The sequence below is a fragment of the Vollenhovia emeryi genome, unplaced genomic scaffold (assembly GCF_000949405.1).
Source record: "Vollenhovia emeryi isolate VEMERY1.0 unplaced genomic scaffold, V.emery_V1.0 DF939215.1, whole genome shotgun sequence".
NCBI lineage: Eukaryota > Metazoa > Arthropoda > Insecta > Hymenoptera > Formicidae > Vollenhovia > Vollenhovia emeryi.
In genome coordinates this window covers 971,573-987,038 of record NW_011967151.1, presented here as the reverse complement: position 1 = coordinate 987,038, position 15,466 = coordinate 971,573, and the positions used below count along the sequence as shown (strand labels likewise).

Genomic DNA, 15,466 nt, shown 5'->3' with positions numbered 1-15,466 from the left:
ATTTGTCTTGTGAGACAGATATCATAATTTCTTAAGTCATTTATAAACTGATAAAATATTAATGGCGATAAATTTATACGTTATTACATGGAGGAGGTCACGATTTGCACTTATTAAAAATTAATAACGGGAAAGCTTAAACAAGTAATGTCACGTTGTGATGAAAAATTGTTATTGAACGAAACCATAGACATAGTAAATATACATAGACTAAGAGATTTAGGAAGACTTTCTTTCTCTGTCTTACACCATCGTAAAAGAAAAGAATCGTGCCTGCGTAGTACTACACCGACGTGATTCTCGTGAAAGAAAGTCTTCTTAAATCTTCTCTGTCTCTCTCTTCACAAGCTTCAGCTTATTCAGTGGGACGCTTAGTCTACATTTACTATGTCTACGAACGAAACAGAACGAAAATGTTGGTGACTGTGGAATATCACTGAAAAGTTGATTAGTAAATATTTTGAGATTAGCTATAATATTATACTATAATATCTGCAACGTAATGTACTAATCTTAGAATGTGCGTGAAATTAATAGCCTGCAGCAAAAAAAATTACGATTAATCACCGCTAAGCTTCTATATCTTAGTTATTTGTTTTAGCGAAATCCGAGCGCAATTTGTTTCAGCGGAATAATTTGGCCGGACAATCCCGCGCATCAGAAAAAGATCTGGCTCTGTCGTAAGCCTGCATTTCCTAAGTACTGAATGAAATTACGAGCCTCGCTGTACACGACGTCGGCGGACACGATGCGATTATTCTGTGCAACTTGTCATCAGACTGTCGCACAGCCTAGAGATGAATCTTATTAAAGGGTCCAATCTCGTACTGCAATCAGGTTTGCCTGCAGATATCGCGGGCCGAGTTTCTCCAGAAAAAGCCGAGTATAAATCGACAACTAGAACCAACAGCGCGGCTGTCATATCGGCGTGGAGCGTCCCAATCTGCGTACTTCGCGCAGGAATTATAGTAACGACATCTCATTACCGAGAGCAGTATCATATCTCGATCGGTATTTGTAAATTGCACATGCCAGAAAATAAACAAGGTGATATTGTAACTAGATTATCAGATATTAATATTAAAACGCGGCCATTGCACATACAGACGACCTCGTTGCAATACTCGGTGAACGGTGGAAATACCTGAACCCTCCTTTTCTAAGCAGCTCGCAACGCGACATTCACAATTTCTGCGAAAGGGACAAAATTTTTACTAGGTCTCAATTTAATTTTACGCAATCGGAGACAAAACCTGGAATTTGTTTTCTCTCGCGCAAAGGTCTCGAGTATCCCAGTGACGTGCAGCTTCGGGTTTTCTTTTTTTTAAGACTCGTAAAGAGGATCGTCGTCTTTCACCTTGCGCTTAAAGGTCCGTTATTTGCGAGCAATTTGGATTGATTACGCAAAGTTTCCCAGATTACCGCGATAATCGCGAATTTCGACTACGTATTTAATTAATCCGTAATCCGAGAGACACACTCTCTTGACTTCGCATTCACAGCGTCACCGCGCGCGCATCGCGCCGACTGTAATGCAACTCCGTCAGCCAACTACGGTAATTAATCCAGCGGGAGGAATTACACGCTCCGAAAGGGGCCGGCAGGCGGACGCGGGTGCAAGTCGCCGTGCCCGGGCGTTGTACGTCGCGTCCGCGAAATCTCTCAACGTTATATCGTCGTTACGCATTCGAGGCACGAGGTGCACCACCGCGTGTGTATACGTGCACAAAGCGGACAGTCGTGTGGGACTGCACGGAGCGAAACTCATCGCATCGGGTGAGGCAAGGTGAGCTGGTTTCCAGCGCGCCGGCCAGGGGAGGGGCCCCCTCCCTCGCCGGTGCTGGTTATTTAAAAGTTATAACTTATAACAGCGACCATTAAGCCCGCCGTGCTGCCCCGGCCGGCTGCATTCTGCCTCGGCCTGGATATCTCTTCGTGAAAAGGCCGCATTCTGCATTCCTTGCCGGAGCGCGCGCGCGCGCGACGACGCGATCGAAAGCCCGCCCGGGAAAACCTATCCGATTGCCCATAACTTCCTGTCCGTGGCAGTCGCTCGAGCTTAAATCTCTTTTCCATTCGGAGACCGATCCTTCACCGTACGCCCTGGTCGCCCCCTTCGCAATCGCGCAGGGTAAAGACGCGATTTTTTAAGGAAAGCGACTGTAGCGAACGAGCGTAATTCCGTAAAATAAAGGTTTCCCCTTCTTGCTTTTTTTTCTCTCCTTCCCTCGAATTTACGATGTCATTTGGAAATGAGAAGATAAGCGGGAACACTTTGACTTCCAGTAAATTATTGAGACATTTAGACGCAGCAAGCGCAAGCGTTCGACGTACGTAAACTTCTCTGAAAGATTCGAAAAGGTTCAGACCAGGTGGTCGTACAGGTTCGTACAGGTATCGTACAGGTAGCAGGCAGGTATTGTGCATTTCAACGCTGTCGGCCTTTCTGTTCCCGCAGGTCTCGAAAATTTCATTAGCCACCTATGAACACAGACGCTTGTAAACATCACCCGAAGAATACCCGAGTCGTCCGTCAAATTGTCGACGCCTGCGAATCGTTGCTCTTTCACTGGACGACACGTAAGCCCCGCACCATAGGACGAACAGCGTTATTAGGGATCCTTGTGGATCGTTTTGTCAAATTTTCATCATCTGCCGCCAACATGCTGAACAGCCGTCCATTGTGTCATCGCCGGGGAAACCATAGGCCACAATATATCTAGACCGAGTGTTTGCCTTTATTTGAGCAGTGGGAGTACAGGTTCGCGTAGAAAGGGACAAACTCTGTTTTGTGCTATTTCGTTCTCTCTTGCATGCGAACGAGAAAGAACGAAATAGCACAAAATAGAGACCTTGTAATCAGAGACTGGCCATAAGAGTTCGTCAAATTCCTGCGAGTGAGAGAGAAACACAGGCTATTTCACTTTTCTACGATCGTAGAATTGTAGAAGAGTGAGACAGTCTATGTTTCTCTCTCACTCGCAGGAATTTGACGAACTCTTATGGCCAGTCTCTGATTACAGGGTCTCTAGCACAAAACAGAGTTTGCCCTTTTCTACGTGAACCTCTACCCCCCACTGCTCAACGCTCGGTCTAGATATATTATGTCGACGGGGGAAAACAGACTTCACAGTACACCGCAGAAAATACGCACAGTGTGACACGAGAGGATATATGCGTATCTGTCTTTTAGCACGAATGATTATATCGATACGGGGGTTTATCTCGGTTCCATAAATGGACCTATTATATCGATAAAAACGCACTCCATATGCCTCGATGGGAGCGAGCCGTTTAAAATCAATTCACGTCCGGGCGATTAATCGACACACACCGCTGTCTAAGTCCACAATCTCAAAGCATAATATTTATCTACTCTGGTATCGATAACGCTATTCATAAATCATTTCGTAGAATACCGGCCCGTTTAGCCGTATCATAGTTTTCCTTTGAAAGCGATAGCATGTCTTTGCGAGATCAGATATAACCGGTCTTTATTCTGGATCCCAACTGCGTGCGCTAGACTTTATATTCGCGTACACCACGGCGCATTACCATATATAATTAAAACCTTCAATTAGTAACTTAATCATTTCAGTTCGCCATCATTTGCTCCGTAATTGATCTGCTTTACAAGTAATTTGTTGAAGGAATTTGCGCGATTCGGGGATACGAGTTCTCATTAAAAACGGAAAAAGCAAATGTTCGTCGTCGATTAAAGATATTAATTGGCGACGTTAATTGACGGTGCACGGTATAATTTGAGAATGCTCTCCTCAATGCCGTTCCCACAATTACTCAACAATATTCTAACGATATGTGGGTCATCCTCGCGGCATTGCGATTCGTAAAAAGGAAACGCGAAGATTGTTCCTTTTGCGCTTCCTGCGTTTCAAAGGAAGCAAGCGGCTCGAGTGTACTCGACAGGAGAAATAATCACGGAGCAAAGCGTATCTATGAGCTACAACAATGTTCGCTGACGCGGACGCGACAAAGAATGACGCTGACGCGATTTCATGAAATTCAACAGCGCCGTCGGTCGATAAATATGTTAATCCGAGAGCACCCGCGTTCACCCTCGCGAGAAAGGGCAAAGAAAGCCGAGGGATGATTAAAGTACAGGGGATTCGAACGCGGCGTCCTTAACGCCCCGAGACAGACGGAGAACGTTGCAGGAAGTATAACGACTAAGCCTGTTTCATTATACCGCCGTCTCGTGCAACGGGAAAAAAAACTCGCAAAGGAAGAGGAGGAGGAGTAGGAGGAGCGGGTAGATTTAAGGGTGGCCGAGGGTAAAAGTATCGCCGGCGATATCCTCTCTGACCAGCGGTGTACCTGATCGAGACGAAGGGAAAAAAGGGCAGGGAAGAGAGGGAGAAACGCCACAATGGCCAGTGATGATATTATTTGTCGAGTCATCTCGTACGCGTCTCCCTCGAACGGAAAAGCGATCTAACTTCGAGGAAGACGAGAGGCGAGTGCGGCGTTCATACGCTTGTTTTGCATACCGTGTAAACGACGTTGCTCTTCATTTTCTCTTTTTCACACTCTTGCGCGTTTAGCTGCTCCATTGTCAGTTAATTTTCCTTGGAGCGCTACGAAACGAGGAAGACGAGAGCGAGGAGAGAAAATCGGAAAGAACTACACGCTCAAACACGTTCGGGAATGAACGGGCAAATGAATGAATGAATAATGAATATTCTCGCTCTTTTAAGAGACGACAACGCAGACAACGGGATAAATTGGAAAGCGTATCGAGCAGACCGATCGAGCAATGACAGCAGCGTTTTCCTTTTGGAAAACTTCACGTGTCGGCTATGCGTTAGCTTTATCGGAAAAGAATTCTGGATGCGGGAGAGAATGGAGAAAACAATAACCTCATTACATACGTGTATGAAACTACGTGCAAAGCGCCTAATTGCCTGCCCTTCGGTAACGTTGCACTGTTAAATTTGTAGTGTTAAATTAAACTCGATGAGTACTGCTCCTGCTCAACATGTTTAATTTAATTAAACAATGATGTTAAAAGGAACCGAGGGTTTAAAATGAGTTGAATAAAAGATGCGGCTGTTTTTAAACTACAGCTCGTTAAAATAATACAGTTTACCACACATGGATAGTTAAAAATAATCTATTGAGCAGAAGCAGTGGCGACGACTGCTCAATGAGTTAAATTGAAGACTACAAATTTGACAACGTGCTATACGAATCATTAAAAAAAACTATGTATTTATGGAAATGTCATCGGGATAATAATTCTTGAGTGCAATAAAATAATATGAACCACGATTTTTAATTCCAGCCGTTGAGTGATTATCGTTTCGACGTTAACGTCATGAGCAAGGCGTGACAAAATATAATTAATCAGACCTTCGTTTCCCTTACAATGTATTCCACGTTAGATCTTCTCAACGATCTATGTTAATTATTGTTGCGTAACGCGCGCGCACACACACACTTATTTTTGCAAAAAGAGAACTTTATCTATATCCTCGCACGAGAAAAATCGATCTCTCCCGGAAGCGAGGCCTTGGGAAAGAATCTATCGGATCGCAAGAGCCGATACTCCCGCTCGCCTCGGCGAACCACCGGACGCGCGACGTATTAACTGCATGTCAAATACAGTTTTTACGATCGCGTTAATGCGTCGCCTTGCATTTAGCATGGGGGTACGAATATCGTTGGACCGGGGGGGCTTCGGGAATGACGGACAAGGTTAAACAGAAGGGTAATGATTAGTCCGGATTAGTTTGAACGGTCGTCGCAATGCAAGACGCGTCTGGTCGCGTCAACCGTGTTTGGAAGCCATCAACCGGAATTCTCTCAAGTGACCAAAAACTTTGTTATAACTTCAATTATAAGTTCAAGAATGTGCAACATACTGTGGCAAAGCTGCAGATTAAAAAAGTCACGAGTATAATAAGTAAATACAGATGCCTACAAGTTAAAATATCTATACGGGATAAAAATATACATTGTAATTAATTAGAAATGTTAATTAAAATGGTCTGGTAATTCCCGGCATCTGTATTAAATTAAAAATATACTACAACTTTTTCAGAAGGCTTTGTGTGGCTTTGCTAATACAAAGCCACGCAGATTATTAAGCCCAGACTCGGGCTGTAATTAACCCAAGAGAGATAAAAAGCAGTATTGTGCGTTTGTTAAAAAAACATTGATATCTAAATGCACCCAGGTATGAATAAGTATTCATGTTCACTTCTATATGGGAAGCTTCGAGTTACTTTTTTACGGAACTTCGAGCAATAATTTATCTCGAACGCGATAAACTACGAGCGTGTCAATGAAAAAGGTATAAAACGCGACGTTAAACAGAATACTAATTACCAAATAAGCTTGCCACTAACTAAAGTATTAATTACCAACCACTCGTAGGTAGTTCCCGAATAATAAGCCGTAGGACGAGAGACCGAAGGGCAAGAGGGAGAAAAAGCAGAGAGAAACAAGCGCATTAATTATCCTGTGTCGCATAGCTAAGCTTTGGCACAGCAAAGCCCGCAAGAATTCGCGCGAACAGTGCCGTAACTGTGATTTCTATGACAATCGAACGTATCTTTTATATAAATTCTACATTGGTATGCATGGAGCGTTTTCTCCATATATACGTAAAACAATTACGTTTATAAGCAAGATAGATTTTCTTCATCAAATTTAGAGCGATCTATTTTCAATTTAAATTTATCAAAGATTAGTTTCTTCAAATTTCATTCGGCCTCAGCTGGCCACAATTATTAATTAACCGGCCAATAGAGAAAATTTATTGCGAAAAATATTACCTCAGCCGGGGTTTGAACCTAGACTTGCCTAACTCTCTAGGCGAGCGTCTCACCAATTCGACGACTGTGGCATGTGGTAACATTTGTCGCAATAACAGTACAAAGACGACATCCTCGCGTCTATTTATCAGTTCGAGTTTTTCCGTTGATCATCTAAATCTCGACCAGTCTAGGAGACGTCCCGTGAAAAGCGCGTCGTCGAGACACGATTGTTAAACTTTTCATTTTTACGTCCGTCGGGGACAGTAAGATTACGGTCCTGAGGTATCAGCGTGACACGAGGACGCGTGTACCCGCACGTGTGGTACAGTTGTCGCGATAAAACACAAAACGGGACGCCTAGGCGCTTTTTTCCTTCCCCAGATCGTCGTCTCCGTGTCTCGCCCTCGCCGCCGCTTTTTCGCCCTCGCGAAATCCAACGGGACCCACACACGCTGCTTTCCGCTTTCATCTCGGCGATAAGCGGCGGCCCGTATCTGCGTAACGCAGTCAGAATGATAACGAAGACAAATCACTCGGAACGGCGGTTCCTCACGGTAGCGAATTCGAGAAGGTGCGGCGGGCGTACGACAAATTAGCCGCATTTACAAAGTTAGCGTATTAATAACGTAAATCGAGCACATTTGGGTGTCGCAAGTACCGTAACGTTCTCCACGTGTACATACACACGTATCTCGTATCGAGGCATTAATATTGAGATACTACTGTCCACTTCTGCCGCTGTAGGTGAACTTTACTCTCGGTTTAACGTAGCTTTTAGTTTCTCCAATTTTCATTTCCTACTTCGTAAAGCCTAATCTACCATGCAGAACGGCCGTCTTGTATTGTTAAAACAATTTTTTATTAAGCTTTAAGTAAGGGCCTGAGCGGAATGACTGTCCTATTCACTAGAAGCCTGATCTACAATGTGCTCTTTGGGTCTAGAAACATTCTGTTTTGCAGCCAATAAAAATATGTTTCGAAAATTTACGCAAGTCGATAAATCGTACAATTGTGCATTGTTGACAGATCTTTGAAGGAAACTGACTTGCTTGTACAAAATAGAATGTGTCAAGTCGCAAGGAGCACATTGTAACTCAGGCTTAAGACCGAAAGCGGATAAAAGGTAACTTTAAAAAACACTCGCCGGATAAGACCAAGCTTAAAGTTAATCGACATTGATAGAAATGGAAAAATCACGATTGCTTGCGGCAGACCCTTCCGATTCTTCGGGCGGCTCGAAACCAACTCTCTAAAAGTCAACCAGTGGATTATCACTGAAAACAGTGAATAGTCTGCGAATCGGTGACTATTCACTGTTTTCAGTGATAATTCACCGATTAACTTTCAGAGAGAAGTGACGGCCGGGCAACAATCGTCAACGCTAATATGCCGAGTTAAATATGATGCCTACGATCTGCAGGCAACTGCTTGACCGCGAAGAAAAATTTGTTTGCCTACCTACGTATAGGATATCGCGGTGTGCAGCAATGCTGGCGACGCGTAAACGCCGCTTATCTCCCGCTCGTGCGAGCAGATATGCTCTCCGGCATTCTCTCGGGGCCTGATAAACGTATTTGATTGCGACGCAGATAGCGGAGTCGCGGATTTCGCGAGTAGCGCGCGCGAATACGAGCGGCGCCTTCGCAAATACGGAGATTTTCCACTGTGCGCCGCCGGTGAACGAAGTGGGTACACAACGTAAAAGCCGGCCGGCTTGTCATTGGCCGCCGCCATTAACACCTCGCCGCGAGTTCCAAAGGTCCATAAATTAAAGCGAATTCGCCGTACACAAAACGTGCTAATGAAGCCGCGAGAGGGACGTACGGAGTTAACACTATTGTTTCGTTCCTTTTTTTCCCCGCCCCGCAGTCGATCAACGCGTTAAACGCGGCGGAAAATGATGTTGCTGTTCGCACCGACGTGGAATATTGCGGGAACGATTTGACGTAACGTCGACGTATATTTAACAGAAATCGCGTCGAGCTTGAAAAGTTCCTCAACGCGCTTTTTCAACCCGGAAATTTTCTCGTCAGAGTTCCAACGGTTCTATTGTCGTCTCTTAAGTTATTATTTGAACCGAACCGAGGTTATTTAAGGTGGCTCTTGCATGAACCGACCAAAAGTAGAAAATATTGAAACTTAAGTATGTTGTAGTTGCAAGTTTTTATCTTTATAGTGCTTAAACTAATGCCCAGAAAATGCCTAGTAATGCCGCAATCTATACACTACAATGCCCTCAGCGGTTTCCCCCTCGGGCTGGTCACTCGCAGAAGCACTTTGAGGGTTAATATTATCTCATAGAAAAAGTAGATGTTAACAAAAAGCGAGATAAACACAATAAATGTCACAGGGATTAAAATGCGTTATTAATTATATAAGGTCACTGCCCAGCAAACACTAAAATAACAGTTACATAACATCAATATCAATGTAACATAATACATGCTATTTGCATTGATGCTATATGTATAGTGGTTACTTTGGTGTTTGCTGGGCGACTTCTGCAAGCAAATATTTATTAGTAAAGTCAAGAAAACATTATGTTTTAAAGAAACCTGACGGCTCTTTGAGATTTGACGTCACATATTTTTAAACGTGCATATATAACCTGGTATATCGATACATTTGATTCATAACGCATTAAGTAATTTTTTTTTCTGAAAAAAAGTCATAAATTTACAAAAATAAAGAGACCCCACCGGAGCACCCATGATATTCGCTCCTTCGTGCAGGAGCCACCTTAAAGATTCCAAAATGTTAACGGTACGATTGTCCCTCGGACAATTCCAAGTGGACCTTACTTTGACAGAAACTTAATTCGCGATTCAATAATCGCGGAGCGTTCAAGTAACTAATAAGCAATTACGCGCCATTGTCGCGAGAGAAGCTGAGATACGTCGGGAGGAGATCATACATCAACGAGCACAAGGAAACGTAATCACGACGGCCGTGGCGTCGTCGATTTTTAGCGCAGGAATGTCCCTTGGAATTTTATTTCATTTCTCTCGGCCGGTTCGGACTCCATCGGAGAAGTTCTCTCCACCCCTAAACGAACAAAGCGCATATAATTCATCGGCCATAAATCCACCGGCGGTCACGTCGCGGTCCTCGCAAATCAGCTCGCCGAAGTTCGCGAAATAAATTGCGATTCCACGCGGATTGCCGGAATTTATGATTATGACGCTCTATACACGCCGGTGCCTCTCTTACCTTTCAATTCATTCTCGCTTCAGTGATTATTTTGCATGATAAAACGCGAAACGGGAGTAACGTTTTATTTTAACTCCTCGATGACGCGCGCGCGGACATTGTAGAGGCAGGTAAATCTTTTCAACAAAAACCTCTACAAATTTTTAAGGACGCTTACGAGATACGAATAATAAAACGGGACTGAAATTTTATAGTATAATCGGTGCAATTTGAAACTCAAAACTTGGAAGCACATTGCATAGATTACACTTTATTCAAAAATACGTAAATATGGATTCGAAACCTTAGAGTTAAAGTAGGACCCTCAGTAAAACTGAACAACATATAGAAAACGGCTAATGCGGGTCTAAGGCAAGATGGATTCGAAAGATTTTATATACGGATTGAAGAAACGGTCGCGATTAGTGCTCGCAGAAATTGCGGATGATCCAGAAAACTTTAATCATTACTTGGTGGGACGTAAATAAGTTGAAAGCGCAAGCTTTGAGGCGGAAACCCCGAAAATGTGGAGGAGAGCGAAAAGTAAAGTTGGCGAAAGAAAGAGCTTTGCTAATGGCGCGACTTCCATCGGAGTTCTGCTTGATTTTGCCGCGGCTTTTATGTCCTAACGCCTCGTCCCCTACACAATACATTTCCTCCCCTTTAAAGTAATTCGTTCCTCTTCCCCCCCCCCCCCTAAAAGCGCTGCATTTTAAATCGCGTCAAGAATTCATCAGGATTTCCAAACGTCGTAGGGAAAAAGGGCGCGAGTAAATCCAAACGAGCACCACTCGGAAATTATAGCAACATTCCGTGATTGTAAAAAGCGTACAATCTAATTATATCGCAAACCTACGGTACAATTTTGAAAAAGACTTCCAGCCATTACACAATTTCCAGTAATTCATTTAAATTATTTCAGCAAATTCTGCGATTTTAATTTAAACTCTCTTTCGTTTACTTCGCATAACTCGTTGCGAAATGCTTCGGTTATTTACGATCCACGATACAGTGGATCGCTCGACGCGATGGACGTTCTGTGATAACTCGTCGAGAGACTCGCATTTTTTCGCTCGAGAAAATTCGGAGAACGCGAGGTCCTCTGCGTTACGTGGAGACAATTACGGGAAAAATAATTTCGGGGACGCTTCTCGCTCTTCATTACGGCCGTGTAAACCACCTAATCGTCTCTTTACAGGCCGCGCTTTAAAATCCCCCGTTGAAAAAATTTTCCAACGGCTCAACAGCTGGCGCTCGATAATTGCCGACTCCGAAAAGGAAAAAGCGGAGGGTTGCTGCATCAAAGGTAAAACGTTCAATAGCCCTGCGTATGCCGTAATTACCAGCCGAGCAGCCAATAGTAGCCTATCATTATCTATCCGATGTCTATCCTTCCTGCACGATAACGCACGATATGCGGACCCCTAGTAAATTTCCTTCGATTGAATTGTGTTCTGTGAGGCGTAACCGCGGTCGTCGATCGCGAAACTCGGCGACGCAAGCGCGACAGGATTTAGACATCTTTTCGAAACACTTACAAATGTGAAACTTGTATACGATGCTTACATAATTCGGTGTACCCCGTTGTTCACCGTGGCTCAATAGTTGCGTATACGTATAAGCCGTAATCGTCTAATAAAAGCATGGGGCTTTAGCAATCGCTTTCATTATTCTCGTCATTTCCGGAAAACGCAACCCGATAATCCCCGCTGGAGGAATTTATCGTCGGAGGATCGACTTAATCTCGGGGTATTTTAGGATCGCGGCTATAATCGTGTGCACAGGCGATTTATAATTTCCCGTTTGGCACAATCCAGTCATTGCAGGATCGCAATTTAAGCAGATTATTACAACTCGGAGGGGAAATCCGCGGGAAATCAGAAATCCGGTATCTTTGCGCGGAGAGAGAGAGAGAGAGAGAGAGAGAGAGAGGGGAGAGAGAGAGAGAACGTCGCGAAAAAAAATATGCGCGGGGGAGAGCGAGATTTGGCGTTTGCCTCGCTGATCGGCCAATCGCTTAGCGAGGATTTCACACAGTCGCTGAAAGGCCAAAACCCGTTCGATGTGGCGGGCAAACTGTTCGCGAGGCTCTGGGACCCGTTCGTTCCGTTCCGGTGAATAAATTCAACTTTGATGTCCCAATCATCGCGCGACGCGCGCTGACCTCGTAATTAAAATCGAATTTTCGGGACGAATCGAGGAAGAGCGAATCGATCTCGCTCCGGTCAACGGCAGAGAGCGAGAGAGAGAGAGAGAGATTCTCGCCAGAAAACCCTTGGCGCTCGCGCGAACCGGATTCCGGGAAGTCTTAAAAGCAGTCTCCCTCTCGTCTTTTTTTCCCTCTCTCCCCCTGGCGACGCGGGGCTGCTCCACGCACCGCCGCGGTTATTTTTGCGGGATAACGAATTGCAGGGGCGCGCGTCGTGTATCATATTACGAGGCGGCGCTCGATTTCCACGGTTAACGCGCGTCACCGCGACACCCGCTTTCCGCGCCGCGCGACGGAAGCGAGACTCGCCGCCGAGGTTCGCGGGGAAGAGTAACGATCTCCCCGCGCGATTACTCGGCGAAAGAGGGTTCCTCAGAATCCCTCCCCCCCCCCCATGCCCAGGACGACCGCTTTAATTCGACCCGACGTTAATTAAACTGGCGGCTCCAGCTACGCTTATACCTGGCGCGAGACACTGCCGTGTCTCGCGATTATACGACGACTCGAAGACCCGAAGCCGCTCGACGCGTCACGCCCGATCGCGAGATAATCGGGAACCGCGCGCGGGCCGCCGATAGCGGAGATAACGTGACCTAATAACGAGTGGATCTGCGCCGATAAATTCAGCTCGGTGTCCGTCCAGACGCGAGAGCCGTCCGCGAATAACTCGTCGAAAAAGTTAAGCGCGCTCGACACGTTATTAAGTACGATCCTCTCTCGCTCCCGCGGAGACGCCGGCGGATTCACGTGAATTCGTTAAACGCGGGTTATTCACGTTCACGAGCGCGCCGTCGCGTCGCTCGGTCGTAATGAGCGTCGCTAAGCGCGTCTCTCGCTCAACCCTTTTACGATCGAGTTAATCTTTCGACTTGAAGTTTTCGTTCGATGCCTTTCCGGTAACGAGATGCAGATCGTCGAGGCCCGGATTTCGCCAAAGTCGCTCAACTCCAAGCTTGACTCGATTCATTCTCGGGCCCGGTTTCACCGACGTCGCGTATCTTTAAGGCCCAGTCTACAATGAGTTGTTAGTCGTTAGTCAGAAGTCGGAGCTATATGTCGGTCCTTTTTCTTCCACCCAGAAAGGAAAAGGATCAACATATAGTTGCGACTTCTGACTAACGACTAACGACTCATTGTAGACCGGGCCTAAGCTTAGCTTAATTCGTTCTTTGTCTCTTTCCAACTGTTAAGCCTCCGCTACAATGATTCTTGGTTCTGTCTACAATGGTCGTACAGTTGTATCGATGGTCGCTTGAGCAGTCGCAAAGCAGTCGTAGTCGTAGTCGCTCGAATAGGTTCAATTCCTATTCCAACGACCACGACTGCGTTTATTGCCGCGACGGACCAATCAGAGAATAGTGATATATGTCGTGTGTCATTATATGTCGAATATATCGTGGGAAAATACCTCAAAAACGGAAAATCGGTTTCAGTTATACATCGATACGACCCAATCCATGACTCTACGATTCTAAGACTGCGACCATTGTAGACAGAACCGAGAATCATTGTAGCGGAGGCTTAAAGCCTTGTCTACATAGAAGTCGTAAAGTCGTAGTCGTAAGAATAGTCGACTATGATTGGCCAATTCTTATGTGTCTGACGAAATTGACCAATCGCAGTCGATTATTCTTACGACTGCGACTCTGCGACTCGCATTGTAGACCACGCATTACTCTAGAAAGAGGCAAACGCGAATTAGGGCCAGTTTCACAAACGTCGTTTAACCGCTAACCCATGGTTAATCGATCCTCTGTCTCTTCTTGGATAACAAGATTGAGAAAGATAGGAAGTCGACTGAACTCTGGTTAACAGTTAACTGACGTTTGTGAAACTGGACCTTAAACTAAGATTCGAGTTAAACGACGCTGGTGGAGCCGGGCCCCGAGTCTTTTAAAATTTTAAGCGGGACTTGCGCCGCGTCACGGTGGTCACGAAAGGGTTAAGCGCTCGCTAAACGCGGCCGCGCAGCTCCCACGCGACGAACAGGATCGAACGCGATCCTTTCCCGTCGAACGCAAGCTCCCTTCGCCCCGGGTCCAGCCCCGTTTCCTTCGACCACCCCGATCCCAAGCGGAGCATTTACGTTTAACGAGCGTTTAGAAAAACGGTTAGCCGCTTTCACGCTGTATAAAACGTGCGATAAATGCGTCCACTGTGCGCTCCGTGCGTCGCGAAAAGGTATGTTGAACCGCCACGAGTTAAAAAAGAACTAATAAAAATATTCCTAAATGTCGCCAGCACACTGGAAACAAAATCTGATAGACCAGTCGTCTGTTAGAAAACGGACGAATCAGAATTCCTTTAGGATTTACCATGAAAGATATTTCATAGCCAGAAGTTTGCTGGATTTCGCTACACATCTAGTCCGGGAGGTCTTAAACGTTTATTTTTCTTGTTCAATTGCGCGTCTACCGTCGAACGTAACTGCGTCGCTTTCCGAGGAAGCTTCGATACCGAAGCTCGAGCCGCGCGACGCGCGATCGCGCGGAGAGAATGCGATTTCCATTCTTCCCCCCGCTTCTTTCTCGCGCGAAACGCTCGGAAAGTGCTACTCACATGAGATCGCCTCCTTCGGGATGTCGCTGAGCGGGAAGCCCTGCGCCTCGAAGACCGGCCTGACACTGTCGCACTTGAGCCCGGCGGCGTTCACCGTCGTCGTCGCGACGACGGCCGCCGCGACGGCGACAATCCACAGAGTCGTCTTGGTACCCGTCATCCTCGCGTAGGCGGTGACGTCGGCGTCGTCCTTTTACCTCCTCTTCCTTCCGCGCGCGGTAAACGAGACGCGAGAGAGAGGAGCGGAAGGCGCGCGATCGAGAGAAGGCGCGGAACACACGCTACGAACTCGGGCACTGCTTACTCGCGACGACACTTCGGTGCGACGACTCGTTGCATTCGCCGGCGCGTTCGCGCGCGCGCACGCCCGCGCGATCCCCGAGCGTTCGCGGAGCCGGCGGCGGATACGCTTTATCCCCCTCGTGGCACACCGAGAGTCGAGCGTAGCGGACGCGTATCGCGAGACACTCTCCGGAATGAAGACCGACCCCTTCGCCGGCGCGAAACGCACTGAACTGACTGTAGCGTGCGCGGCCGAGAACTCGGAGCAGTCGGAGCGGAGCGGCCGCCGACAAATGGCGCGCTTGCGCCGCACGCCGCACTGTAACAGGTTTGAACCTACCAGGGCGAGCAACCGCGTCTGGCGCGGCGCGCCTGCGCTGCTAACGCCGGTAACGTCGTACGATTACCGACTGTCTGTAAACGTGGAACGGAGAGCGATGCGCCCTCT

At 46.4% G+C, this 15,466-nt stretch overlaps 1 protein-coding gene across 1 annotated transcript in view; it reads right to left on the bottom strand.

Annotated features, from left to right (window-relative positions):
* The window catches only part of LOC105561007 (glypican-6), a 173,594-nt gene extending 158,452 nt beyond the window's left edge, over window positions 1-15,142 (bottom strand). Inside the window, exon 1 of the mRNA XM_012010617.1 lies at window positions 14,737-15,142. Coding sequence (XP_011866007.1) covers window positions 14,737-14,896 — 160 coding nt within the window. The 5' untranslated portion in view covers window positions 14,897-15,142. The remainder of the gene's footprint in view (window positions 1-14,736) is intronic.
* Between the last annotated feature and the right edge of the window lie 324 nt (window positions 15,143-15,466).